The 27,659-nt window shown below is 39.6% G+C and overlaps 1 protein-coding gene across 1 annotated transcript; it reads left to right on the forward strand.

Moving 5' to 3' along the window:
- Positions 1 to 424: 424 nt before the first annotated feature.
- On the forward strand, positions 425 to 27,658 carry jph3b (junctophilin 3b). The gene is made up of 6 exons (XM_033968585.2): positions 425 to 937; positions 11,088 to 11,574; positions 12,637 to 13,002; positions 19,728 to 19,852; positions 21,196 to 22,145; positions 25,053 to 27,658. The coding sequence occupies exons 1-6, from the start codon at positions 556 to 558 to the stop codon at positions 25,131 to 25,133; spliced, it is 2,391 nt and encodes a 796-aa protein (XP_033824476.1). The 5' UTR covers positions 425 to 555; the 3' UTR covers positions 25,134 to 27,658.
- The last annotated feature ends 1 nt before the right edge of the window (position 27,659 follows it).

A 27,659-nucleotide genomic window follows, 5' to 3' on the forward strand; every position in this document is an offset into this window, starting at 1 on the left:
TTGAAGAGCTGTCAACGAGGAGTCTTGTGAGCGCTACACCCCAGAGACAAGGAGGCATCATCAGGTAGGAGGAGGCAGAGTGCGGGGACCTGAGACAGTGTAGGCAGCTCCATGGCAGGCCGAACCTACTGCCTCATTTTTAAAAACCACACATCCTGCTGAGAGAAGATGATGGCAGACATGGGCCCCCTCCAGTCCTCTCTTTCCTCCACCTGCCAACAAGGAGCTGGGAAGTGCTAGCTGAAGCTAACAAGAGTATGGTGTGAACAGCGCACCTAACTGAACCAGCAAACCGTTAATTTTGTCATTTTCTTTCTTCTTGCTGTTTGTCAATACGGCTGACATCCAAGGGTGGCTTTCTTCTGGAGGGAGAGCTTCCCCTTCCCCTCTCCACCTCCTCCTCCTCCTCACCTTTGACCTCATCAACACCTGACCTCAGCTCCGTGGACTGCCTCTAGCACCAACCTGTCCGTCTTTTTACTGTCCTCGTTTTATTTTTCTTTTCTTTTTCTTTTTGTCGAGACTTTAAGGGAATTGCCAAAACCTATTTCATGCATGTCCACTGGCGGCAGGTTCAATTTTGACGATGGGGGGTCATACTGCGGAGGGTGGGAAGAGGGCAAGGCGCATGGCCACGGGATTTGTACGGGACCCAAAGGCCAGGGTGAGTACTGCGGATCCTGGGCCCATGGATTTGAGCTGCTGGGCATCTACACCTGGCCCAGTGGGAACACTTACCAAGGAACCTGGGCTCAGGGCAAGAGACATGGGGTTGGTGTGGAGAATAAGGGCCGCTGGGTGTACAAGGGGGAGTGGACTCATGGTTTTAAGGGACGCTATGGCCTCCGCGAGAGCACCGGGACAAGCGGCAAGTATGAGGGCACATGGAGCAACGGACTGCAGGATGGATATGGGACAGAGACTTACTCAGATGGAGGTAAGGAAAACAAAACCACATGCATATTCTGAGACACTTATTTAGTTTGTGATTACATCAAAAGACTTCATAAACCAAAAGCACCCAAATGGAGCTCCGACAAGTGGTTGACCTTATCTCGCAATGAGTAGTTATTAAGGCCATCTCACAATCTTATTCACACTGTTTCTTAACATAAACTTAGACGAACTCCAGAGCAAAACTACTTTAAAAATGTTCAAATCAAATAAGACCATTAAAAATGTTTAGCAATACCATAACTACTTTTGACATAGAGTTATCAACCCTATTCTTTATATTGTCTACCTGAAATAGTGGCTGTCAGTAACATAAGAATGGGACAGAGGCACAGATGCATTGTGGGTGTTTACATACGTGTGACACTGTGCATGTGTGAATGTGCAAAGGAAACATGAGTGATTGACAGTTGTGCTGCAGGAGACAACTTGTTAGTGGAGAATGATTGACACATGTACTGTGCGATGGCTCTGTGTAACTTCTGGTCATCGCTTTTACCCACTCCATTCTAACACATCAGGGGTAGCTCATAGTAATTATTTCCCAAGAATCAATTGCATGTCATCATAAAAAATATACATAGAGCAACGATAAGGAAGAGATTGTAGAGATGGAGGGATGACATGAAGACATATTCTTTTGCTCACTGTAGAAAGGTCAGTACTAATATAAATATAGTTTTTTGTTCATATGTACCCAAACCTAACCCAAAAATAATCATGTGATGGCCAGTAGTATTGTGTATTAGAAAGTTTACACATAGTATTAGTTATGGACTTTTATGAGTTTTATATTTTGTTTTTGCTGTCATATGCAATTGTCAACCAATTTGAACATATTTCAGTCTGTTACTTTACTAATTTACGACTTGCACCTTTCTAGTGAATCAATACAGTCAATAGGCTTTAGGTCACATAGACGGGGCTCCACACACCATATGGATTCTTGTGTAAAAATAGAACTGCTGACGCCCAAAAACAAGTCCACAAAACGGCCACTTTCTGCAACAGCTGAGAGTAGAAAGCACGAGATAAAGCCTGGTTATATAATTCTACGAGGAGCAGTTTGATAATGTGAGTTTGGACCACACACATATGCACAGCTGGCCTGATAAGATGCACAGTTGTAGACAGGGTTTGAGGAGTTGTACCACGACAAAGCCACTGAAATGTGCTAAAACAAAACGATACAGATGGCAAGGTTGGATTGAAAACAAATGTATGATCTGTAGCATCTCATCGTGTGAGAAGTAAGCCTGTCACGCATTTTGAAGCATGATATAATGCTACATCGAAATATAATGATAAGTGATAATACTGAATGCCAGTGACACAGAGCAGGATACTCTAAATCTATTTTTAAATAGACAGTATCATTTAAAGACACGAGCTGCAACACTTAAACAGTGGAATGAACTAATAATTAGCCAGAGAAGTTATTTATTCAACCTTCTGCAGCTCAAATGTCATCGTCATTACATAAAAGTGGCAAAAATCTCCCCTATTGCAAAGAAAATGCACACATGATATATATCGAGCATCAAAATATACTGTTCCAGCTTTCATATATAGAATTATAAGTTGATATAGTAATTATTGTGACAAGCCCAGTTAGAAGCAAAGAAAATTCTAGACAGTATAGGGTGTAGACACATTGGCTACAATGGCACAGTGTTCACATTCTCATTCAAATCTTATAAAGCAACATATTTACATAACATAACAAATGCACTTTGTAACTTTTATAGGACTAGTACCTGTTTGTCTCTTAGGATATGCTATTGCTTTGCTTGGAATTTTCAACAGTATGGCATTAAACTTATCTATGCCCAAGAAGACAAGCAAATTACACCATTAGGTTAAGTTACCGTTAAGGTGGAGAGGTGACCCCACTCACTGTAAGAATACATGTTTTTGAAGGTGTTTTGGAAGAATGAAAAACTACACAGTTGAATAAATGCAACATTGATAAGCAGTTACATCTCCATGGAGACAAACAGGTGGTGGATCCTCTGTACAGTTAATGTGCATTGTGAGATTCAGACTGATAGTTTACATTTGAACCCAAGACTAAGTTCATTCATATCTGTGGTGATGGGAGTCTGTATCCAAACACACTGCCTTGTTTTGGTTTACGATGTTGCAAACTTCCAAATAGGGTATAAATTGATATTTTTTGCACTCTTGTAACTTAGTATTTTTCTAATACATATAAATATGTGTTATTGTTGGACTGACATAATATTGCATGCATATTGTTAACGGGATACTCCCATAAAATATTGAGACGTTCAGTTTTGTCACTATTGCCCCCAAGAAAAGGATGCTGATTTGAGTCTCCCCCACAGTTCTTGGCAGTCCCCACTCAACCCGCTAACCACACCTGGTGCCATAGTTCGAGGAATCACATCGCACTCATATCACTAGCTGTTTGGCTTTTGTCCCTGTTACATCCTCCCACTTCTCTCCTTCCTCCCTCGCTCTTCTGCAGCCTCCCTGTACAGTAGGGTTTCCATAGCAACGCTCGCCGACATGCAGCAGGTCAGCGTGTCACGAGGGACTCGGTGCTCCACCGTATGATTGGTCGACCAATGCACTCAGTCAACTCTGATTGGCTGCCGTGGCCTTCCGGGCTAATGGTGTTTACTGAGATGAAGAGCTAAGCTGACTGATTACCAATTGCACACAGAAAAAGGCAGAGAGGGACCGGAGAGGAGAGGAAAAAAATCATTTTAGAGAGAATGAGTCATGAGGAAAAGAGATTTGAGAGCTCACAATACAGGCAGATATTGTGATAAAGCTAATTGCCACACACTGACTAAAGTGGGCTTTGTTTCATATGAAAACAGTGCAAATGGGATGCATTTGTGTCACGCAGCAGCACATCAGATGCTCGATTACACACATGCAACTATGACAGTTATGAGCAGCCTCACATGATCTACCGTTCATGGCAATAAACGGCTACAGTGGCTTTAACGTTAAATACATGTAGTTTTCAAATAATTTGGGGAGTTGTTCGAAACTAGGATCATCTCAGGTAGAATCACAGGCTCTATAAATGTCAGCAGTCTTCCAACTTTGCACATAAACTTTTGCATGAAAACTATTACATGAGTTGGTGCCTGATTGGTTTTACTCTCCTTTTTAAATTCAGATTTCTCTGTAGGTTATGTGCACACAGGAGAATAGCTTTTAGATTTAGGTTACATAAAAAAAAACAAAAAAAACAAACAAAAAAACAACAACTTTTCAGTGTATTTTAAAGGTTCACTATGTAACGTTATTACTTTGCCTGGAATGTTACATCATAGGACATTATTTTGATCTAATACAGGCGTTTTTATTGTTGGAAAAAATGCATTCTTACTACGAGCAGGGTCACCTCTCTACTGGTCTGGTAGTGTCATCTGCTTGTCCCATGAAGATAAATAGTTTAATGCCATACTGTGGAACCTTTCATTCAAATCAGTAATATTTCCTTATAGACAAAACAGTTGGCAGACCCTCCACTAGAAAACTTACATAGTGTACCTTTATTATTAAGTATTTGTCTAATCAGCTATATCATGATTGACGCACAGCCTGCTCCAATGAACCCATTAACTACAGTATTTTTATAGAATAGCCCAAAGAAATAGGATTTTGATTCTTATTAGGCCAAGCATGTGATGATAATAAATGTTTTATCAGGTGTGCGTCATGACTGTATTAATCTGAATATATTTGCAAGCTCTTTGAACAGAGAGCTGTGTAGGAGGATACTCTTCATACTCTAAGAAGACTTGTTTGTCTGCACCTTTCAAACACACATGAAGTGGTTTTGTGCTTTCTTTAGAGGTCAGAAGAGATCAGAACATACACACAACTTCTTATCTGAATTTGTGTAGTTGTTTAATTTCAGCAATACATTCAGGAAATGTCATTAATGGGGAAAGGAAGTGATCCTCCATGTAATTATGGCTTTCTGTCTTACTAAGTAATGTGTGGGATAACAGATTATTATATTATGACTATATTTGGGAGTTTTCCTTAAAGTCTTCCATAAAGTTCCTTTGTAAACGTAATCCTTATCAGTCTGAGATCTCATTTATTATTACGTTTTTTTAAAAATGTATTTATGCTTTAGAATTTATTTGTGACTGTGTCTTTTATTCATGTTTATCTATTCACCTAAATGACTCATATTTCCGAACTAGCACATCTCCTGTCAGATATCATCCAGATCATTGTAACATATCTAACCATCAAAATACAGTGAATTTCCTTGCACATCTATGGAAGTTACACTAATTGTAACAATTATTTGTCATTAAGGCCACATGTTTTGTTCATTATTTGATCAGAAAACTGAGACGGACAATCTGAGAAGCATTTGTACATCTTAAATAGAAAAAAAAATCGATACACAAAATATTTTTATCTCTCAGAACTGGACCCAAAATATAATTTAAAAAGAATCATCAAAATAGTTTAAAGAAAAAAATGGACATTGTGATTTATAGGTTTAGCCTTGTAGCCACTTTCGTAGTCTGCTCTAAGATTACTACTACTAGCACTGCATTATTTTGTCGTTATTACTTAGATAAAAAATCCAAATAAAATTCTGAAACTTGACATTCAAAAGCGAACACTCAATTGAAACTCAAAAGATTTGAGTTCAGTCTCAAAATTCCCATAGTGAAGCATTAGCTTATGTTATGTAATATTTTGATGTTTGTAGTTAGGATTAGTGCGCCGGTCTGAAACATGAAAACTCTAAATATCAAAGTTGGAATTCTGCCCTGCACCACTGCGAGGCTGCACACATTTAAGCAGAGGTGGCTAAAGTAGCCCCAGAAAGCAAGTAAATATGGAAATATGACTGTACCCATGTCTAGATTTAAGATGAAACAGTGTGCCATAGTAAGAGCAAAGAAAACATAAACTGCTGGATTATTATGCAATGTGTGACTAAATAGTACAATATTGAATATAGTTGTCATGGGGTTATACTCCAAGAGTAAGGTGAACAGTGTTACCCAGGGTGCTGATGAGGCAGATTCACATATGGGCTTTTTTTATCATAACAACAAAACCCAATTTTAATCATAAAATTAAAAGCATTTGTTTAACACGTGTGGTGGTTCACAGGTTTTATTTCGGTACTCTGAGTTTCCTCATCTGATTTAATTATTAGGCAGGGCAAGGCAAGGCAGGTGTATGTGTCCATCACAATTATTTAAAGTCATTCAAAGTACTTCACAGAAGAAAAAGACATTCAATTCACAATACAAACAAAACAAAAATAATCATCATATAATTAACATTAAAAGAGAAGAGGGCAGAATAAAAACCTTTTACATAGTAAACTTACTTAAGTGGCTGCCACTATTCAAAATGCTAGGTGTCACTTCTTCTGTTTAAAGGTAGAGCAGTAAAAAATGTATGTAACATTACAAAAACATTATCTCCGTCCCCAGATGTGAGGTAAACATTTTCAAATCAAATATTGCTTTTGCAGTGTGGGGATTCCCTCTTTGAGTTTTTGCATGTGTCTGAACATTTTTTCCTGTCTGCTGGTTGTTCTCCAGGTTGTTTGTGGTCAGTTCTGTCTGTAGAACCTCCCTCCCTTCTCCTTCTGTACCTCATTTTGCAGATTTTTCTCTCCTCTACTGTACTGCACCGGACTCAGTTCTTTTTAAAATGTCATCCTTAGAGCCTTGCTAAAATTCTCCCTTCAATTTGAAGTGAATTGTGAGTTGTAGAAGGAGAGAGGTTTAAACTACAGAAATGCAGTGCTTTAGGTGTGATGTTGTGAAGCTTTGAGCCTGTAGCTGTGATCGAACTGTGAAACTCGGTCACCTCGGGATCTCATAACTTCAGGTCCACTGGAATTCCAATTTCCCCATTTTAATTAAATGATTGTATTTATTTTTAACCATAAGAAAAGTGATATAAGGTGGAGCAGAACATTTTCAATAATAAAAAATGAACTGCTCAAATTTTAGCAGTTAATGGGAAATAATCTTTTTTAACAAGGTGAGAATTTAGAAAGTTGATGAGTTGATTAAGTTACGTGAAAAACACAGAACAGAGGCATATGGATAATTTACAGTACCTTACATAGACTGTAATATATTAAGTACCTACATAGACTGTAACCTATAATAGTTGCAAAAAGGGACAAGGCGCTACTTGTGTTGTTCTGTGCTGGGGATTGACTGGGTCTTTTCATACTGGGGGACAGCTGATTTATACTTTGTGATATCCCTGCTAGCAACCCTGGTTTGTAACTTTTCTGGTGGAGAGTTTGCCCCCTGGTGGTCTACATTATTTACCTAGAATGTTCCATGGTATGCCGTTAAACTGATCTATTTTTATGGAGCCACGCAGGTGATACCACCAGACCAAGTTACAGGTAAGGTCTCTGGGGGAACAATCCCACTCACAGTAAGAAAGCATGTTTTATGTAGATACTCTTAAGCACTCTTAAGCACAATACTGACATACTGGAAGTAGTAGTGGAACATTCCAAGGAAATCAATAACATTTCCATGGAGACAAGTTCCAAACAAACACGGACCCTCAACCAAAAAAAATTAACAGTTCACCTTTAAATTATACTGTAAAACTAAGCAGCAAAGTTGAGGTGGTTCTTTTTGCAAAAAATCCAGAGTATCAAACTTGGCTGTAGCACTAGTGTGCTTTTCCCTCCTCAGCTCTTCCTTCCACTTTAACAAACACAGACATACAAGTGCTGACATGCTGAAATGACACATTAATAATTCATAAGATAACCAATATCTACTGCTTTACACACTCCTCTGTGCTCGCACAGCACTGGTTTACAAATCAATAGTTTGAGGTGTTAATAAGACGCCTGGTCTGATATGCATAATATAGATCCCTATGTATTATAGACTTTAACCAGTGATTGAATTTTAATGGGATGCTGCTAACGAACACTCATGTACATTGTATTGTGTGAATGAGTGCCCATAAGATCCCATGATTTGAGAATAGACACTTTTATTGAAGAGCTAATTATGAATTCATCTCAGGGCTGGCTTATGATCAAATCTGTGTTTCTAAAAGGTGTCTGTAGCTTTGATCTTTTTACATTAACCCTCTGTGTGCAGCCTCATTCACATAGTGGCCTGGACCACGGAAAAAAAACAACACTAATGAAGAGGTCACTTTGTGCATTAACTGGAGAGCTTTCAAAATATGAATGTTTTGATAACATGTTGAGTTTCGAGTTGAAGGAATACAGAAATAAAACCAACACAAAATTTAATAGCCTGGACTGCTGTAACTGTTGTATCTTCTCAAAATACATTTACTGAAAATAGAGGACTATATTCCAATATAGTTGCTTTTTTGATTTCAAGATGTTGGCTTTAAACTGCACAGTATATTTGTGGAAAAAAAATACTTGCATAAAAAGCTTGCATACGATGGTGCATATATGTGCAATTTTTCCTTCTCTAATGACAAATAAGAATAAATATATATATTTCTTAAACTCAGATACTGTTTTGTTGAAATATATTCATTAGGCCTGTCACAATAGCTAATTTTCAAGTTCAATATCTTGCTCAAGTAAATATAGACGATGAACGATAATATTGAAACTGATTTATGCCACTGACACAATAACCCAAGAGCAGATTTAAACCACAAAAAAAAATCTAAATGTACAATATCGTTTAAAAAAAACAGCAAAAAAACAGGTGCAATAAATAGACAGAAGAATGAAACACTTTAATACTTAGTTTGTATCTATAATGAGTCAAAGTTATTAATTCATCTTTTTACAGCTTAAATCTTATCATATAGCCAAGAAATAACCCAAAATGTCCCAGTAATGCTAAGAAACTGTACACATGATAAATACTGACCCCCAAAAAAATATTGTTCCAGCTTTTATATGTTAAACCATAAGTAAGTAATTAATGAATTATCATGACAGGCCTAGTACTGTATTTGTATAGCTAAATTATATATAGATAAAATAGTTAAAGGTATAAAGGTTGTCTTTTGCCCCTTTTGAATTAGCTTCAAAGTTTTGCTATTTTGCTTAATTGAGTTGGAGCTGGCCAACTCAATTTAGTGTCAATGTGTGGTCTAGTGGCCTGTGTGAACTGTGACTTCCTGCTGCCCCAGGCCACCTCTGCCAGGAACGCTTCGACTTTTCTGTTGTAGTAAATTTTCTGAGCCCCAGAACTGAAATCTGTTCAAATCCAGACCTTTTCTTTTGACACTTTCACAGTATCATTGATAAGATTGAATTATCTCTGCCTTCTGTTTCATATCAGAGCAAATGGCAGTAATCATGTTTAGTGATGTTTTTCTTCTGATAGGTTCTGTACTCTGTCATTTATTGATTCATCTTAGTAAAAAAGAAGAAAGAAGTTTACGTTATTGCAGCAGTTGCCTATTCCTCGCTGTTTGTATTTCAGCACCATGGAGAGTGGCAGCCAGTCACTGGAAAAACAGCACAGTACTCAACTGAATATTTGATTGACTACACAGTCCAGACACAATCATATTTGACACAACATCAGGTCAATGCTCTGGACTTTAACCTGCATGTGTTACGCACACTACAGAACATTATCGCTGTTCGGGCATTGAGGTTTGAACAGTGGGAAGGATTTGCCTGCTGAAATACAGTCGAAAGAAAGAAAGCACAACAATAATAACTTAATGACTTCCTTAAAGGCACCTTGCCAGATTGTTAGTGTCTTAAAAACAAACACAAGTTCATTTTAAATCGTTTGCAAGTTGTCCAAAGTTATTCCTCACTTTAGGCATTCCAAACATCCAAATTATTCACTGCAATAAGTTTATAAGTGCTTTTTACAATTGGCCAGAATGGAGTTTTGCCATCACAGTAAAGCCAACAACAACTTGTTACTGCATTTACTGATTCTTTGATCACCAAATGTTTTTGAATTAGATGCAGACAGCCCGCAATTGACATGTTTGACCTCAAGCTGCTTATCGACTATATCTGTACTGGGATAAGACAAACTTTGTTCAAATACTAAACAAATCAGGTACAGGCCCTTTAATTACAACTAAAAGTAAAAACAATAATTGCTATACTAGGAAAGAAACAAATGCATTCATATTCACTCTTGGATTGCTAACAATGTTTGGACTCTCAGATACTACAATAAACCATGAGCTTTGTACTTTCAGTTATCAGCTTCATAATGTTACAAAACACAAAGTACTGGCTTTGTTTCAGGAGAAGTATTTTTCTGATGTATACATTTTCCTCTTGTCCTATTGGAGTAGCCCATAATCGGTCCCTTTGTCCAGCTCTCGCTCTCCCTGAACATTTTAGTGTGAGTTTAACAAGATGCTAATCTTGTCAACAGCTTTTTAGGTGTGTGCATGTCTTTCCTTTGATCTCTGGTTCATATGGTTGTACATCTGTGCTGACATGACAAAGGCTCAAGCCCAGATGTGCGGCCAGCTGTCATGGACTTTTTTGTTGGTGCCTTAAAAATGGACTACAGGATCATCTTCAACTGTAATAATATGTGCACTCTTTCTGACGTAAGCAACAAAGCCGTGGCTTCTAACCTTAGCTTCATTCAGCGCTTCCACTTCTCCGACACTTGAGCCCACAAGGGAAATGCTTGTTTGCGCTGTAGCAGGGAACGTGGTTGCAGTCCTTATATGGGCATGTAGTTTGGTTAGAGCAAGTGCGTTTGCCACAGAATGAATCAGTGCTGTTACATCAGAGGTATGGGCAGGCGGGATGGATCACCTCACTCCCATTGGAACACACACTTCCGTTTGTATCTGTCTGTGTGTGTGTATGCGTGTGTGTTTGTGTGTGCGAATGAGTGAGAGAAAGAGAGAAAGAGAATGGAAAGACACTGATGCCCTACTTTCACCAACATGAAAACATGCGGACTGTTGTGCAGCTGCTCTTTGTGAATGAGCCCCTTCTGAGAACTTAAGAACACCCATTGTTTTAAAAAAATATAGATTGTCAATATAGTGATTCAAAGAATGAGATATTATGTAATAAAACACAGTACTTCTATTGTTTTATATTGTCCTAAACACTAGACTATCTAACAACTAATATGCCATATGCCAGTTTACATAGGTATTCTCTCTGTTCACAGGTACTTTCCAGGGTCAGTGGGTCGGAGGAATGCGTCATGGTTACGGGGTCCGACAGAGCGTCCCATACGGGATGGCAGCTGTCATTCGCTCCCCTCTACGCACCTCCATAAATTCCCTGAGATCCGGCTCAGAGCACAGCAATGGGACGGCTTTACTGGACCGGAGCGGGGCCGTGGTCTCAGTGCCGTCCTCTGGTCCTGGGACCCTGACCACCAGTGTGTCCATGTGCAGCACCGGGAGCAGTGGCAGCAGCCCTGCAGTGTCCCGAGGGGGCTTTGTCCTGACGGCTCACAGCGAGGCTGAGCTGCTCAAGGGCAAGAGGAAGAGCGGCCTATTCAGGAGGTCCATCCTGTCCGGACTCAAACTCAGGAAGTCTGAGTCCCGGAGCTCACTGGCCTCACAGAGATCCAAACAGAGCTCCTTTAGGAGTGAGGCCGGGATGAGCACCGTGTCATCTGCTGCTTCAGACATCAACTCCACTATAAGGTAACAACACTCACCCAACACACTTCTCTGTTTAAAAAAACACCAGTCAGTTGGAGGGGAACGGCAGCCTCTTAATTGTGAGATCAAATCCAGCCTTTAGTTCATAAAACACCCAAAGACCCTGTATAAATTCTGATTCTAGAACAGTGAGCTATTTCCTGCAAATGGAGGGGTCTGTCCAGACACTGCGTTGGAAATGGAAGTAGCTTTGGGATTGGACCAGTTCTATGAGGATTGCTGAATGTCTTTCACTGCTAAATTCCTCATGTTTTGTACTCTGACCGCAATTATGCAAATAATAATAATGAAAAATAATTGGTCTATTAATTTTGAGACAGTTATCACAGCAACTGTTACTAGGTTTGCTGGTGGAAATGCAGGTGCTGGCTACTTGCTGTAAGATGTTTTTAAAGTTCAGAGTCAGACAGTTCTGTTGAAGTCAGGAGACAGGAAACATTAAAGCAACAGCTGCCCCACTTTAGTACCTTTGGAAAGGCCAACCTCTTTTGCAGTTCAAGGTGGCCCCAGTCTGTGTATTAAACTGTGAGTTTACATCTTACCTGGCCTTGTGTCCAAGAGGTGTTTTCCATGGTCTTGCAACGTGATGGTGATTCCTCCGTACTTGTGATAATGTAAATGAGTAGAGGTTTTCTGTCATTTGAATGCCCCATCATCTGAAGCTGATTTGTCTGAATTATTATAGGATTATAAATATGTGATCATGTTTGAAGTATCAGATTAGTTACCAATTAAAACAAAATTGGGTGTCAGGAGTCAGCAGCAGCTCTTGAACTGCTCGTTACAGGAACAGTTGACAGCAACTTATCAGACAAGATACATTTTCCGTAAAGCTTATAATGAGAGACACTTTTAGATTTGTTCTCAATGACATACAAAGGTTTTGTGAATGAAACTGCATTTGTTCATCAAAATGAACTACCCAAATTGAACTCTGACAATACCACACAAAGCTTTTCATTTGCATATCTATCATGTTGGTTTATTATACTAAACTAAAAATAAAACAGTCTCTAATAACTGATACATGTGTCTGTTTTTCAGTCTAGGAGATGGAGACGCAGAGTTGGCAGTTGCTGACGATGATGTGGACGCCACGGCGACAGAGACCTACAGCGGTGAGTGGAAGAACGACAAGAGGACAGGGTTTGGGGTGAGCCGACGCTCCGATGGGCTGCAGTATGAGGGGGAGTGGCTCAGTAACAAGAGGCACGGCTATGGGTGTACCACGTTCCCCGATGGCACCAAAGAGGAGGGCAAGTACAAGCAGAACATCTTGGTGAGCGGCAAGAGAAAGAACCTGATCCCCCTACGGGCCAGTAAGATCAGAGAGAAGGTGGACCGGGCTGTGGAGGGGGCGCAGAAGGCTGCTGACATCGCACGGCAAAAAGCAGAGATCGCCTTGTCCAGGTATGGATGTATTTTGAAAACCCTCAATACTCCACCACAGCAAGCAAGGAATTAATTTAAAATATTCTGTGCGGCAGAACTAACATGGTCTTTAACTATGAGATATTGACGAAGAGGATTAGACACACAACAAAGCAGAAAACAAGTTTTGGTGATGTTGGTTATTGGGGTCTTTTTGCTTTTGGGCTGTAACTTTCACGCTGAGGTCTCTAGTTGTTTGTTAACTTTTGTTCATACAGCACCACCCTTCTAAAATTTCTTGCTATAGTTCATAAAAGTTTTTTTGTCCTCAAATGTTGTTGTTGCTAACTAGTTTAACTAACTAGTGTGATTAATAGATGAAAAATGCACTTGGCAAAAATGTTGCTGCAGCTTGTTAAAAACGTTTTGTTTTCATTAAATAATACGCAACAAAGGTCAGTTTAAATTTAGGGATGGACAATATATAATGCATGTATATCAGCCACCGATCTTTACAATAAAAGTTTTTTTTATTATGGTTTAGAAATATCTAGAAATATCTGGAAAACGTAGTATTGCTTATATGTTAAAATTGTATTTTTGCCTTACTCAAAATTGTGTTTACATGAATGAGGAAAATGGTCTGGATAGGAGAGAGCGGAAAAAGGTGGTTTGCTCTCTCCGGGTGGGTGGTGAGTCTCTGCCCAAGTGGAGGAGTTCAAGTATCTCGGGGTCTTGTTCACGAGTGAGGGAAGGATGGAGCGTGAGATTGACAGGCGGATCGGTGCAGCGTCTGCAGTGATGCGGTCGCTGTATCGGTCCGTTGTGGTAAAGAAGAGCTGAGCCGGAAGGCGAAGCTCTCGATTTACCGGTCAATCTACGTTCCTACCCTCACCTATGGTCATGAGCTTTGGGTAATGACCGAAAGGACAAGATCGCGGATACAAGCGGCTGAAATGGGCTTCCTCCGCAGAGTGGCCGGGCGCACCCTTAGGGATAGGGTGAGGAGCTCGGTCACACGGGAGGAAGCCCGGAGTAGAGCCGCTGCTCCTACACGTTGAGAGGAACCAGCTGAGGTGGCTCGGGCATCTGCTCAGGATGCCCCCTGGACGCCTCCCTAGGGAGGTGTTCTGGGCATGTCCCACCGGGAGGAGGCCCCAGGGAAGACCCAGGACACGCTGGAGGGACTATGTCTCTCGGCTGGCCTGGGAACGCCTTGGGGTCCCACCGGAGGAGCTGGAGGACGTGTCCGGGGTGAGGGAAGTCTGGGAGTCCCTGCTTAGACTGCTGCCCCCGCGACCCGGCCCCGGATGAGCGGAAGAAAATGGATGGATGGATGGGTCTGGATAGGTTTAACAGAGATCAATGACAGATTAAACTAAGAGCTTAGGTAAAGGTGAACGAGGGGTTAAGGAGGTTGGGTCCATTCGGTCTTTATTTAAATATGTCGGTCTCTTCTGGACAGGAGTATAAAGCAGCATTTTTGTTTATCAGCTCTGACCCCAAAGCAGAAATGAATGAACTGTCATGGGAGCTGCAGTTATGGACACATTGATACTGTTCTCATATCAGGACCAATCAAAAGTAGGTCTATAACCCAATTTGCTCCAAGGAACCAGGTTATAAGGCTGTGTTGACAGTTCTGTATTATTTATAGTAACTATGTCCAACATTATTTGACTTTTAATATAAGATTAGGGTAAACCATAGCATCTGTTTGTTGAACTTCCTTTTATGGTAGCATGGTAGGAAGTTGTGCTTAAACCACAGTCTTGAGTACACCCTGACCTACCAGAAATTTGGCAGTAGAATTAGAAAAACAGACACAAAAGGGTAAAAAGTTATACATTAAAACAGAGCTGTGAATGAGAACAGTCCAATTAAGTGAGAGTAGGACCAGGACAAAGATATTTAGTCAACGATGCCTGCGGCAGAGTGCCAAGTGTCACGCACATAGTGCCATAGTTCATACAGTGCATAGCATGCAGGAGGATACTTGAGCTGAATCAGTAAAGATCCAATCCTATTAGTCCCGATGGCCGCTTTCCTCTGAGGGCACCAGGAAAACAGTGCTGCTGCAGCTTACCTAGGGCATGCAATGCTCAACTCACACAAACAGCACAGAAAATACTTCATATAGTGCAAGACCATGTTTAGACAAGTGCTTTCGGTTTTTTCATGCCCATACATAGTTATAGGGTCCTGCACAGGTCCTACACTTTTACAGGGTTAAGGATTAAGGATTATATACAGTTGCCTTTGTTTAAATGTAATTAAATTAAATTCATTTGATTAAATTAGTCATAATGACTTCTTTGTAAAGGAAAAACATAATTATTACATATAGTGGACATGCTTTGGTAAGTGCATTTGTGAAACAATAGCCAAACTTTTAATATTGTTTGTTTTGTTTTTTTTGGATTTTAGCAAATCTTACCCTGAAAAATGAAAAAAAAAAAAAAAAAGTAACCTAGATATGAGCATGTACCAGGACAGGACAGCCTCTGTCCCAGAACAGCAGGTATTTCCTAGTAGGACGCCCCTGGAAAGCCTTAGAGGTGAAATACAGAGCAAAATATGATTCCTTACAATATTTGCACATATGTGCATTTGGCAAGAAAGTGTGTTTTGGTTTACTATTTAAAAATGCAAGGTTGGTTATGGATTAAAAATGAACAAATATTAAAAATATTATATAATTATAATATATATAATTATAATATAATTAAAATTAAAACAACTTAATGCAAGGATAGGACCTCCTTTTTGTTAAAATTATTGCTATATATTTAAGATTTTGGATGTGCAACGTTTCCCTATATTGGATAAATCTGTGCAAAGTCCCTATGTTGTCGTCTCCCATGTAACAAATAATCCCATTGAAAGGTGAAGGGGGCTGCGCAGTTTCAAAGCAGGACAAAAGAGGCCGAGACAGTGTAAGGGAAGAGCCTAGTGCCCCTGTCTAATCGGATCACAGCTCTCTAAGCACTTCCATTGTCTCCGTCATTACTCCAGCAGCAGAGGACGATACATGATTCATACCTGGACATGAGCTTCTGTTCACGGGGCTCTAGGCCAGAGGATCAAACCAGGTGAAGGCACTGCTCTAGACTGGGGCAGACACTGTGTGAGTCAGAATACAACATGAGTTATACCTGCACATAGCGACAGTAAGCCATGGATTATATTGTAAAAAAAAGCACATGATAAATGAGTACAACACAGATTTGACAGTAAAAGATATATGGAGGAGCTAAAGTAGATACTTGAACATTTAAATGAATGTATATTGGAAGACATTTCTCAAAAAAGTAAGTAAGAACTCTGTCATATTTAATGTCTTCTTGCTGGAAAAAATTATTCCCCATTGTATTCCTTCTTTGAGCCATAGACAACAACACATGGACAAACAATACATACTGTAATTAGAAGTGAGTAACTGTAATTGAAAAGGCAGTTAGACCTTAACTAGGATGTTATTGTTGTCCTGTGTTATCTTACAAGAATAAACTTATTATTCTAATGGGTTCCTCTTCCCTCTGACCTATATACAGTTTGCAATTAGAATATATCTATTAGCAATCAGTGTTTGTTTGACAAATTGTTGCATAGGTGGATCATTTAGCCCTATTTAGTCATGTGTTAGATATTCTCTGCATAGTCCACTTCAAATTCAACATAGTGTAAAATATTTTACCTCTGTTTTGTGTTTTCTGGACACCTGAAAAACATTTAAAAAATAAATATCACCAAAAACCAAAGTGGCATCTAGTTAATTTTCAAGTATTTACCTTGTACATCCAGGCTCCTTCTGCCTCTCCCACATGTGGTTCAACATGAAGCAGCAACCTGCAAACAGAAGTTATAAGTCACCTGTGGTGCCTCCATATTGTAATTTGTCTTTGGTTTGAAGTGGAATATCATGATACATACCCCCTAAAATCCTTTGGAAATGTAATAGAGTCATGTTTTAAGGTGTTACTTACCAGCAAGTCTCAGGCTGTAGTGGATGGGGAAGTAAAGTTCTTATGACCACTACACTTCTGACCACAGAAACAGATATCTGCAAATCAACAACACAGTCAGTAATTTGCAACTTTTCAACAAATATGATGAGAGCTTTGCAACAAACCAGTACTAACACAATGTGCACCTGATTTCTTCTAGAAAACGTGTCTGACAAAGTATATTGTTGCCAACCAACTGTTGGTGGCATAGGCATATTGACTAAAAATAAAACATTTGCCCCTAATGAGACAAACGCCAGAGCCATGAGTACATTTGATGACTCAGAAACCTTTGGTTCCTTGTTGTACTCTACATAAATCCAGTGAAAATAGCTTGTGTATCATTGGTAAAATGAGAGCTGATCTCAAACTCCTCTGTCATGAGGGAAAGACATGGCTACACATATGTGCTCTAAGAGAATAAATATTGTATTATCCTGTTATTTCAAGCTTATGAGTACTGCCAAGACTTTAGATTTACTTTGGGTAATATAGAGTAATAGACAGGTTTTAAGGAAAACACTTAAGTACTTTTGAAAATGTGTGTATTTTTACAATATATTGTTACAGTGCAGTTGACTGCTATACATCATCTCTATCCTTTTCTACTCTTGAATTCTTCACTGTTGTTCTAGTGGTTTTGTTGCATAATCGAGCCCCCTTGAATGGGCTGCTGACTCATCCAGAAACAGGTTGTCCCCGGGAATAGCACGTCGTAGGGGATAGGAAGTTGTAGATGGGAGTTTGACGTTGTGTGATGCAAGAGCAGTAAACATCAAAGTAGAGCAAATTAATATTATATGATATACTTCCTTGCTATGTCTTGCCATCTTCTTCTTCGCCAGTGGGGTGCTTCTTCAATAATACAGTTGGTCAAAATCATGCTGCTCACTTCTCCACTGCCTATAGCTTTCAAAAGAAATTGAGTGCAAGAGATAATAATTTAAGGCATAGTGTTCAAAATGGCACTATTCAAGTTTTTAGTTGGAGGGTTCAAAATCTTTCTCTGTGGAGATATTGTTTTTTGCTTAGAATATTCCCAAAACAAATACTCTCAGAAAACTCCAAATCAATTATATTTTGACAAAGAAAGGAATAACATTTTTATGATACAAACAGAAAACATTTTAATGTGTCCTGGACAAATGTTTCTGGCTTGTTATCATTACTTCCAGTGCCTCTTCCTTTGTTTTACAATTTATTCCTACAGATGTGTCAAGTTTGTAGTGCAAGTGTTATTATCACTCAGGTAAAGAATACAGTCAAACTTCTTAGAAAGTGTCCTTTCAACAGGCAATATGACAAATCAGGCATATAAATAACTTAGGAAAAAACGTTTTTATTAACTTAAATATCTTGTTCAATGGGGGATCTCCAATCTGAAAACAGGCTGGGAATAAACTCAGGAACAGGTCCCACACAGGGATTAACAGGGAACAGATCTTGAGTGTCTTTCTTGACTGGTCAACCATCTAACAAAGCCTGAATGAACAGAGGAGGTAACTACCCTGGAATGAAAGGCAGCTGGGAGAGCAGAAGACCAGAGAGGTAGAAAAAGAAGAGCCGGAACAGGCTGAGAAATGGAGCTGGACTGGAGATAAACACGAAAACAATAGGCAGAACTGTGTCAGTTATTTTCTCTATCCCAACAGGCACACTAAACATTAAGAATAGCTTGAGCTGCCATAGCAGTTTGCTGGCAGAGTGCAGAGATGAACAGAGAGACCCACCAAGGCACAGAGGAAGAAATCAATAGGCATCGACATGCAACACTGCATCAAGACAGTTACATCTCAGAGAGCGGGAGAGGGAGCTGAACCCAAACTGAGCTGGAGGCAGAAGGGACATGAAAAATATGTTTTTAAAAGCAGAAAGACGTGGCTTAGAGGAGATAAAAGTGCAGTGTTCTAAAGAAGCAATTAGAGAAAGACCAGTGTGAAGGTGGGTACAATAGAGGTATACATAAAGAGCCAGGAGAGATGTGAAAAGCACACTGTAATGGGGCTGTTACACAGACCAGTATGTGTGTAATGGCTCATTTTATAAGGTTTCCAGATTATGAAGCTGGCTTTATACAGATAAATAACTTGCTTTGCTTTTGCTTTGTCCGTGTTGTGCTTTCATTGTTTCTTTGTGCATTTTAAGAACGGTGTGTCACGCTATGACATTATAAAGAGTCAGGGTTCTGGTTTATAATGTGATATCAGGATGAAACAAATGTGTGGTGGTTTCTGCCTCATACTGTGTAAAAGGTCAGTATACAATTCCTGGCTAGCCTTATGAATGGATAATCTCATCTAGAGAATCCATAAAAACCTGCTTATTTTTAAAGACAGTAAATCAACATTATTTAGAAAGTCTGTATACTGCCCGTGGATACCATAACACCTCATGGTACACAAATAGTCACATATTATTCTAATTATTCTATTATTTTCTATTCTATCTAGTGCATTTGACTCCAGATGACTCTTTATTCAAGGAAAGGCAAGTACACAAAGTAATTCAAAGTGCTTTACAGAATAAGAAAGACATTAAAATCACAATACAAACAAAACATAAATAATCATCATAAAATTAACATTAAACAGAACTTGGATTTAACCTTTAAACTTTATAAAACTGAAACGCTGATTCCCCATGTTTAGTCCTAACTCTGGGCACCAGCAGGAGGCCGATCATTATGTGATAAGATTTTATTTCCCTGAAATATTTTAAATATTGAGACATTTTCTCTGTCTGCTTGTTGTGTTTCAGGACAGCACATGCCCAGGGTAAAGCAGAGGCAGCAGTAGCAGCAGCTCAGAAAGCCCAAGAGGAGAGTCGAATGGCCCGGGTCATTGCCAAACAATTTTCTCCTTCATTCCAGCATCCAGGAAATGGTAAGACTAAAATTTATCAAAAAGGCAGCATAGTAGCATAGATCTATTTTGGGACCACTATATAATGTTTAAAGGCATAATACAGGATCATGTCGGGTCACTAGAACAACTTGAAATTGAAAAGAAAGATGTGTAAATGTTTTAGACCAGTGTCCCAAAATTGTTTGTCTTGAGTACCCCTTACTTGAATACTAAGCTTTGTTTGCTTTATGTATGTACAGTATGTAACTAGCAAAAGAAAAGTATAAAATCTGTCAACTGGACAAAACGTTCTGCTCAGATTTCTGATGGATACTACCTTATATCTACCTGAAGGGAGGAGCTACATACATGAGTCCTACTTAGCGTAGTCATTCTCAAGGAACAGTGCACACTTAGTGTAGCACAATAGACCTAGCCTGCAAACAAACTGTAAACAATAGGTGTTTTGAGTTTCAGAGTAGCTAGCTCCTCCTTTCAGCTAGATATAATGCAGTGTCCACCAGTAATCTGCCCAGAACTAAAGAAATGGCTTGGATGAGCAGCAAAACATCTTCACTCCTACAACGTTTTGTCCAGTTGACAGATTTTATACTTTTCTTTTGCTATGGATCAGACCTGGATGACTGAGGAATTATACAAATAGTATGTAACTAGCACATCCCCTGCTTGACTTCGTGGAAGTAGAAATTTAAAACCGTACTTCGGAACACTCTCCATGGAGGTAGGTACGATTTATGCCATACTGTGGAAGATTATAGCCAAATGAACATGATTTACATGGAAACAAGTAGGAGGCAGTCCTTCAGGCTAAATAAGAGTCAGGTTTGTGGAGATGCAAGCCCACACCTACTTTTTTCAACACAATAACAAAACAAACTAAAATGAAAAAACAAAACAAACGTGCTTATTTTTTGGCTAAAAAGTTACACACTTTAGCTTTAATACTGTCTAAAAATAATTCCCCCAACAACAATGTAAACGTGTGGATGCTTAACACATTCCGTAAATTACATGTACACCGATGGGTTACTTACATAAAGCCAACTGAGACTCGTGTCCACTTGTGTGAACACATGCATGATAAAGTGCAGCTCATGGCTAAGAGCACCTTTTTGTAAAGGTCACTGTCTCCTTACTACCTCCCTCCAACTTTACATTGTAGTTTGTGTCAGTCACACCTGTACAACACCGCAGGTTGCCAACAAAACCCTCTTTGACCCTCTTCGACCCCACTGAGATAGCTTCGCCCACACAGTTATTTATGTGACAGTTAATGGTATTTTCCAAGAAACACACAAAAATGACCATAAACTGTTATAACGTTGACAGGTTATATGCTATTTTTGTGTTTTCTTCCCCAGGTATGGAAGTGCAGCGTCCCAAGCGGCAGGTGTCTAGTGAGATGGAGGGTGAGGGCCTGTCGAGCAGCGCGGGCACCGCTGACAGCCCAGACATCTATGTGAAGAGTGGCGCTTCAGACGACCCCTCGAACGATGCCGTGACCCCTGACCTCAGCCCACCTTCCTCCTCTCCGCCCCACACGCCCCCTCCCCCAGCACGCCCGTCCCAGCGTAGCAAAAGTGCCCGCTTCCACAGACAGACCGCTGTGGACCACGGGGACAGGGGTAAAGAGGGGTCCAATGAGAAAGCAGGTAATGGGCAAACAGAGATTCAGGTTTTGATAGAAGGAGGAGGGGAGAATGGGAAAACAAATGAGTATAACAGGGCCAACAGTTGGAGCGAGGACAAGCGCAAAGCTGCACTGTCCAAGGAAAAAGGCCTTAGTGGGCGCGTAGTAAACAGGACCAATGGACACAACAAACACTCTTCCTCTAATCCCAAATCTCGAGACCACGGTTTGTCTAATCACAGACAAGCACGGCAGGAGCGGTGGGTAGAGTCATCCTCTTCAGCTTCCTGGACGTCTGGTGGACACAGGGGCAGGGGTGGGCGGCTACTAGAACAAGACGAGGAGAAAATCAGCAATTATGAGATGGAGATGAAGCCTTTACAACCCAGAGACTCCACTACCCACAAGCCCCATGGGCACGGGGAGGACAGGCACACCCACAATGAAGGCCGCTCACATACTGTCCCACGACACCGGCATAAGAACCGAGACACCAGGGAGGGCAGGGAGGGGCGAGAGGCACGGGACCCTGGGAAAGAGTCCAAGCAGGACAATGCACGTACGGGGGACAAGATGGACTCAAGGCCTCTACGAAGGGACCTAACACTCTCGCCTCCCCTCAAGTCCTCCCCCATCACACCAGAGCAAGACCTCAGCATTACACAGAGCAAAGGCAACTCGGTAAGTTTCCAAACTGTCAGTTATGATTTTTTCAAATTCTCACAATGTAGTATAATTTGTAAAAAAAACCAAAACAGATATTGGTCTCAAAAGAGAAGTTATACCTTTTGTTTTTTTCTCTTTGTTATGTCCCACTTGATTACTTTAAAGATGTAGGTTATATCTCAAAAGAACTTTTCACTCAGCTGATTTCATTTACTGATAAGTAAGGTGAGGTAAGATCACTATGCTGAAGGTGGATAATTATGCCACTCTCATTGATGCTAAATGAGTTTTGGCATTAATGAACCCTCACAGTAGCAGTGGGCCAGTACTACACAGTTGCAGTTCTGTACTTCTATAGTTCTTTATGTACACTGTTAGAGTTGTTCTTGTTGATTGTTTTGTTTAATTATGATTAATTGTGATTGTTTTGTTTAATTATGATTCCACATATCTTAATGTCCATGTTGCGTTTGGGCAGTAAATTACCATAAAAAGTGAACATAATAAAATGACAAACCGTGTCGCTAGCTGCATGGTTTGAGATTCGCTCTGCATGGTGCATTTGTTGTATTTGTCATGTCAGCGCCACACATTGATTTGGCTAAAAGGATTTGTTGCCCACTGTCATGAGGATACATCCCATCCCCAATGACATAACACAATGTTATCCCACATATTAAGATAATCCAGGGGAAAGCACTAGCTTTAACCTTGTGAAATAAAGAAACATTTTTGTCCGATGAGCAAGCCGAAGGATTATGCTGCAATAATATCATTTTTTGGCCAAGTCTTGCTGGACTGTCCCTGCTGTTAATCCCACACTGTAAGCATTAGCTAATGAAAGCTACAGATAACCAGTAAAGCAAAAATTATATACTTTGATTCAAGTCCACTGTAATCTTTATCTTAGTGTTAATTTGGAGCTTTGAATCACTAGATACATGTGCAGGTTTCTACCGAACAAGTTTGTGTCTCAGTGATAAAAAGGCCTTTGGTTGGTGCTATATACTTATCCTTGCAGATGGTATGGCTAAAGCCTTGGCCAAGGACTGTATTAGGGTTTTAATTTTTTTGTTTTCATGCAAAAGTTTATTTATTGTGAGTCACATCACAGCAACAGAAAAGCTTGACGGAGTCCATATTGCATTTTGCCAGGGCCCACTGTTCTTGTGTGTAAACATTACCCTGAGTCCGTTTGCTCCTTGTTCTCTGTTAGCAACAGCAGAGAGTGGAGCTGTTTATGTAGATGTTCAGTGTCTGACAGAGGAGCCCAGCGGTCCTCCCTGCACCTTAGTAACAGCACACTCAGACCCGCCTCCTTTTCCTCTTGCTGTGCTCCTATTGGCTTATTGACGCTCTGTTGCTAGGGAACAGCTTATGCCTTGCTTCAGATCTAGCCAATCCACTGGAGGCTGTCTCCATGAGGTGGGGGGGGCGGTGGAGGTGTAGAGTGTGTTTGCAGCCGCTGAGAAGAAGCAAGTGAAATTTGTCTTAGACAGGTTCACAGCATTCAGAGATACTATCGCACTCAGATAAACAGTCGCAGGGATGACACACAATACAATGTAATAGGCTGTGTGGTCGAGATTGAGATATATAGAAAGTATTCTTGTCAGTCAGCATGCTTCTGGGAAAATTAGCAAACATAATCTTGCTAAATGCTACCTAAAAAAAAAAAAAAAAAAAAAAAAAAAAAAAAAAAATATATATATATATATATATATATATATATATATATATATATATATATATATATATATACATATATATATATATATATATATATATATATATATATATAATATACTATATATCTATATATATATATATTATATATATATGTCAAACCATTCACAGATCATGATATGTATCAATATTATAAACCTGTATAATGGCCTCATCAAATTTTAGTACCTTTTGGCTGTTGTTTAGCTTAATTGTATTTTAATCTGGGAAAGCTGTATCTATGGTTCTGTAATGATGGCATGGGGTAACCCAATGAAATGATTGGAAGCATATAAATGTGGATGGAGACTTTTATGATAGGTGAATCATAGAACAGATCTCTTTCTAACCTTGGTTTTCATTTGCCTCATACACGGTGTCTCATGCATGGTTCCTATAGTTGAAATGAACATTCACTTTAGTTTATGTTCATATCCTGTTGCATCTCATTTACATAACTCTGTGCCACTTTTAGTTTATGCTTGAATAATGATATTCTAGAGGAGTTTGCAGTGGACAGGTGGTTAAAAGGACTGGCCTTCACCTGAATGACCCAAGTTGTCAGCAAGCATCTGCTGAAGTGTCACATTAACAAACAGAGACTTGGTTAGAGCAGAGGAGTTCAGAAGTAATTCTGAGGGAATAACTTTGGAGATTGAAGAATTTTTTGTAATGGGATTATTAATATTGGGTAAAATTTCTAACATTCTCTAAGCTCTCTCAAAGCTCAATGGCGCTACATAAAATGCCCAAGCTATTCAGTCAAATTGAAGCTTAATACATTGTGAGAGCAGCATTAAGACTGTATTTCATTGTAATTTTCACTGGCATATGTTTCTCTGGTTCCATTTTTTGTTACAAGTTATTTTAACAATTTTGACACCTTGATGTTTATGCTTTTAGTAAATTAAGCATATTAAGGATGCCAAGCTTACAGATGTCGGGCAGGAGCCCCAGAGGAAGACTAAAGGGGAAATATAAGAATGTTGACAGGGAGGAGGACATGAAGTTTGTGGTGACCACTGAACAACCACAAACAAATAAAAAACTTAAAATGTTGTAAGTTAATAAATGTGGTTGTATGTTTTTCTTTGGGGTTTCACATTTTATTTGTTTTATTTTTAAGTGAGTTGTTGAACATTTTAAATCTTCATGCTGTGTATCCTCGCTGACACTCTCTCTGTGTCTCCCACGCAGGCCTACAGCTCTATCCTGGTTGTCATGGTGATTCTGCTCAACATCGGAGTGGCCATTTTGTTTATCCACTTTTTTATTTAAACACACTGCTTTTGGAGTTGGCCTATCTATGCTTTGACAACTATCAGTTCATTTGAGTATTGCAAAGACTCTGAGGCCTGGATTGACCGGCACCAGGGCTAACCCAGGCCAAATCGGGCCCGTGTCCAGAAAGAAGCGACCTCAGCGCAGAGGCCAAAGAAGAGTAGTCCAAATGAGTGGACTACATAGGAGACTAGTCTATAAACCTGTCCAGTCTGAACCTGAGACTCCTCAAGATGCAGCTGGCATTGCAGCAAGATGTCCGCTTCCACTGTCTGCAAACAAGACTGAGACGACAGACTTTTTTCATCTTCAAATCATAGTTTTCAACAGATTTGTAACTTATAATTTATTTGAACACAAAGTATCTCATGTAAAATATGTTGATGGATATATTTATTTTGTAAGTCCACTTTCCCTATTATAACAGTTCCTGCCTTTTGGATCTGCTGCCCTGGGGTTGTTACTGATGTTATGAATGTGTAAGTGTGTATGTGAATGATTTGCTATGTTGTTTCAAACAGCCAACCGTGCCTAAGCACCTACACATATATGAACTCACACTATTCGGTTTATTTGTCAGCAGTCATGTCACCCATAGCAACAAGCATCGCGTATTCTACCAAACTGAGTAATAAAAATTGTTGTATAACAAAATAACAAATTGTTCAGTGTGAAAAATGTTATACAGTTCATTACAGTTGTTGTAATAATTTCAATCTCGATTTTGATTCTAAGAAAAAGGCTCTATTACTAATACGCAGAGGTGGGATCAAATCATTGCTTTGCAAATCTCATGTAAGTCTCAAGTCTCAGGCAAGTCTAAGCCAAGTTCAAGTTCTCTGGCTTGAGCTTCAAGTTATTTCAAGTCTTCAAAACTAAAGACCTGCATTCAGCTCGTATTTTTGGAATTTACTTGCTTTTTAACCTAAATTGTACTACATAAAATGTCATGGTGACAAATAGGGATGTAACGATATCCAAATCTCTTGGTATAATATTGATTGGAATATATTCTAAGAGAATTGTAGATATGGTACTTTTTCCTTTTGTGCTTTGACAAGACGTTAGTGTATCATAATCCCAATCAAATAAAATAATTTTAGGTGATCATGGTCTATGTAGTTCTCTTTTTTTAGCTGCTACTACAAAAAAGTGATGGCTTTTAACAAGATAGCTTCTAATCCAATTTATTGTGACAGCCCCCAATTTTATTGATCATTTGACCATACAATATCACATTATTTCAGCTGTTGTTACATCCCCAGTAACAAATAGAGAAGTGGGGAGGGATATGTTCCAGTTTGGTCCTTTAAATTTAAGCTCTTAAAACATAAACTTCATGAAAAGTGTTTTCTAAAACATTTTTTTTTTTTTTTTGAGAAGCATCAATTCGTCTCAAGTTCAAGTCAAGTCCTGAGTCACTGTCCTTCATGTCCAGTTCAAGTTAAGTCTCAAGTGCTCGAAATAGTCACGACTTGCAAATCCCCACCTCTGCTGATACGAATACTGATTTCAAATCCAAAAACACAATTTCTTTAGACAATAGACTAATTTTCTGTAACAAAATAATAATTAGTGCTGCCTCATCAAGCTGTGTATGCTTTACAGTTATGTGTAAGTTATGTCTTCTGGCCTTTCACGCTGTTTATGAACTCCACTAGAGCTTCTCATGAGGAAACAATCGCTTTCATCATCGTGCCTGTTCTCATCAGGACCACACTCTCCCTCCTACAGTCAGGGACCAAGCTACACTGAGGCAAATCATCCTCCACAGTAAACAAAACTAAACAGCTATAACAGAGGCCTCAGTGGTGGGTAGTTTTGAAAGGAAAGGGCCTGTTTTGACTGCCCTCTCACTACGTCCTCTAAAACTTAATTTGAAATCAACAATAGCATCTTACTTGCAAGATGAATAAAACATTTGTCATCTGCCTTGCTTTGGTAGCACAAATTGATACAAGTAAAATAATGCATGCATATGAAATGTTATGTATATCTTAGTTCTGTGTGAATACTGAGTATAGAAAACTAAAGATTTACGTTTTAGCAGATGTAGTGACTGGGGAACAGCAACAGTTCTTGTGATTTTTGCTCACTTATGTTGACAGAGAGACTAGTCAGGACCCACAATTTACTGCATATTTCCATGTTTTTTCCGCAGTGGCTGTCTTCTCATGCGAGAGCAGAGCTGCCTTCATGTTTGTTTTCATATGGGTACATAAATGCTTAACAGTGTGTGATCATGTGTGTGCATCCCGTTCCACGTGATGGGACGGTTGAGCTTGTTGCCATTGGTAACAACTACCCAGGGCAGTGAGTGGCTGTTGTTCTGCCTGACAGCGCTGATCAAATTAAGAATACAAACTCGGACTAGGCTGAAGGCGTATTTGTGGTGTGTCCCACATTACAACATACAGTCAGATGTGCCTGTACCACAGGAGTCCAGTTCAGTGGTTAACTGGTGCCACCGATAGTCTGCAGCATGCTTCAGCATGCCAAGCTCTTCTCTTTCTAGTTTGGAGG

The sequence above is a fragment of the Periophthalmus magnuspinnatus genome, chromosome 6 (assembly GCF_009829125.3).
Source record: "Periophthalmus magnuspinnatus isolate fPerMag1 chromosome 6, fPerMag1.2.pri, whole genome shotgun sequence".
Lineage (NCBI taxonomy): Eukaryota > Metazoa > Chordata > Actinopteri > Gobiiformes > Gobiidae > Periophthalmus > Periophthalmus magnuspinnatus.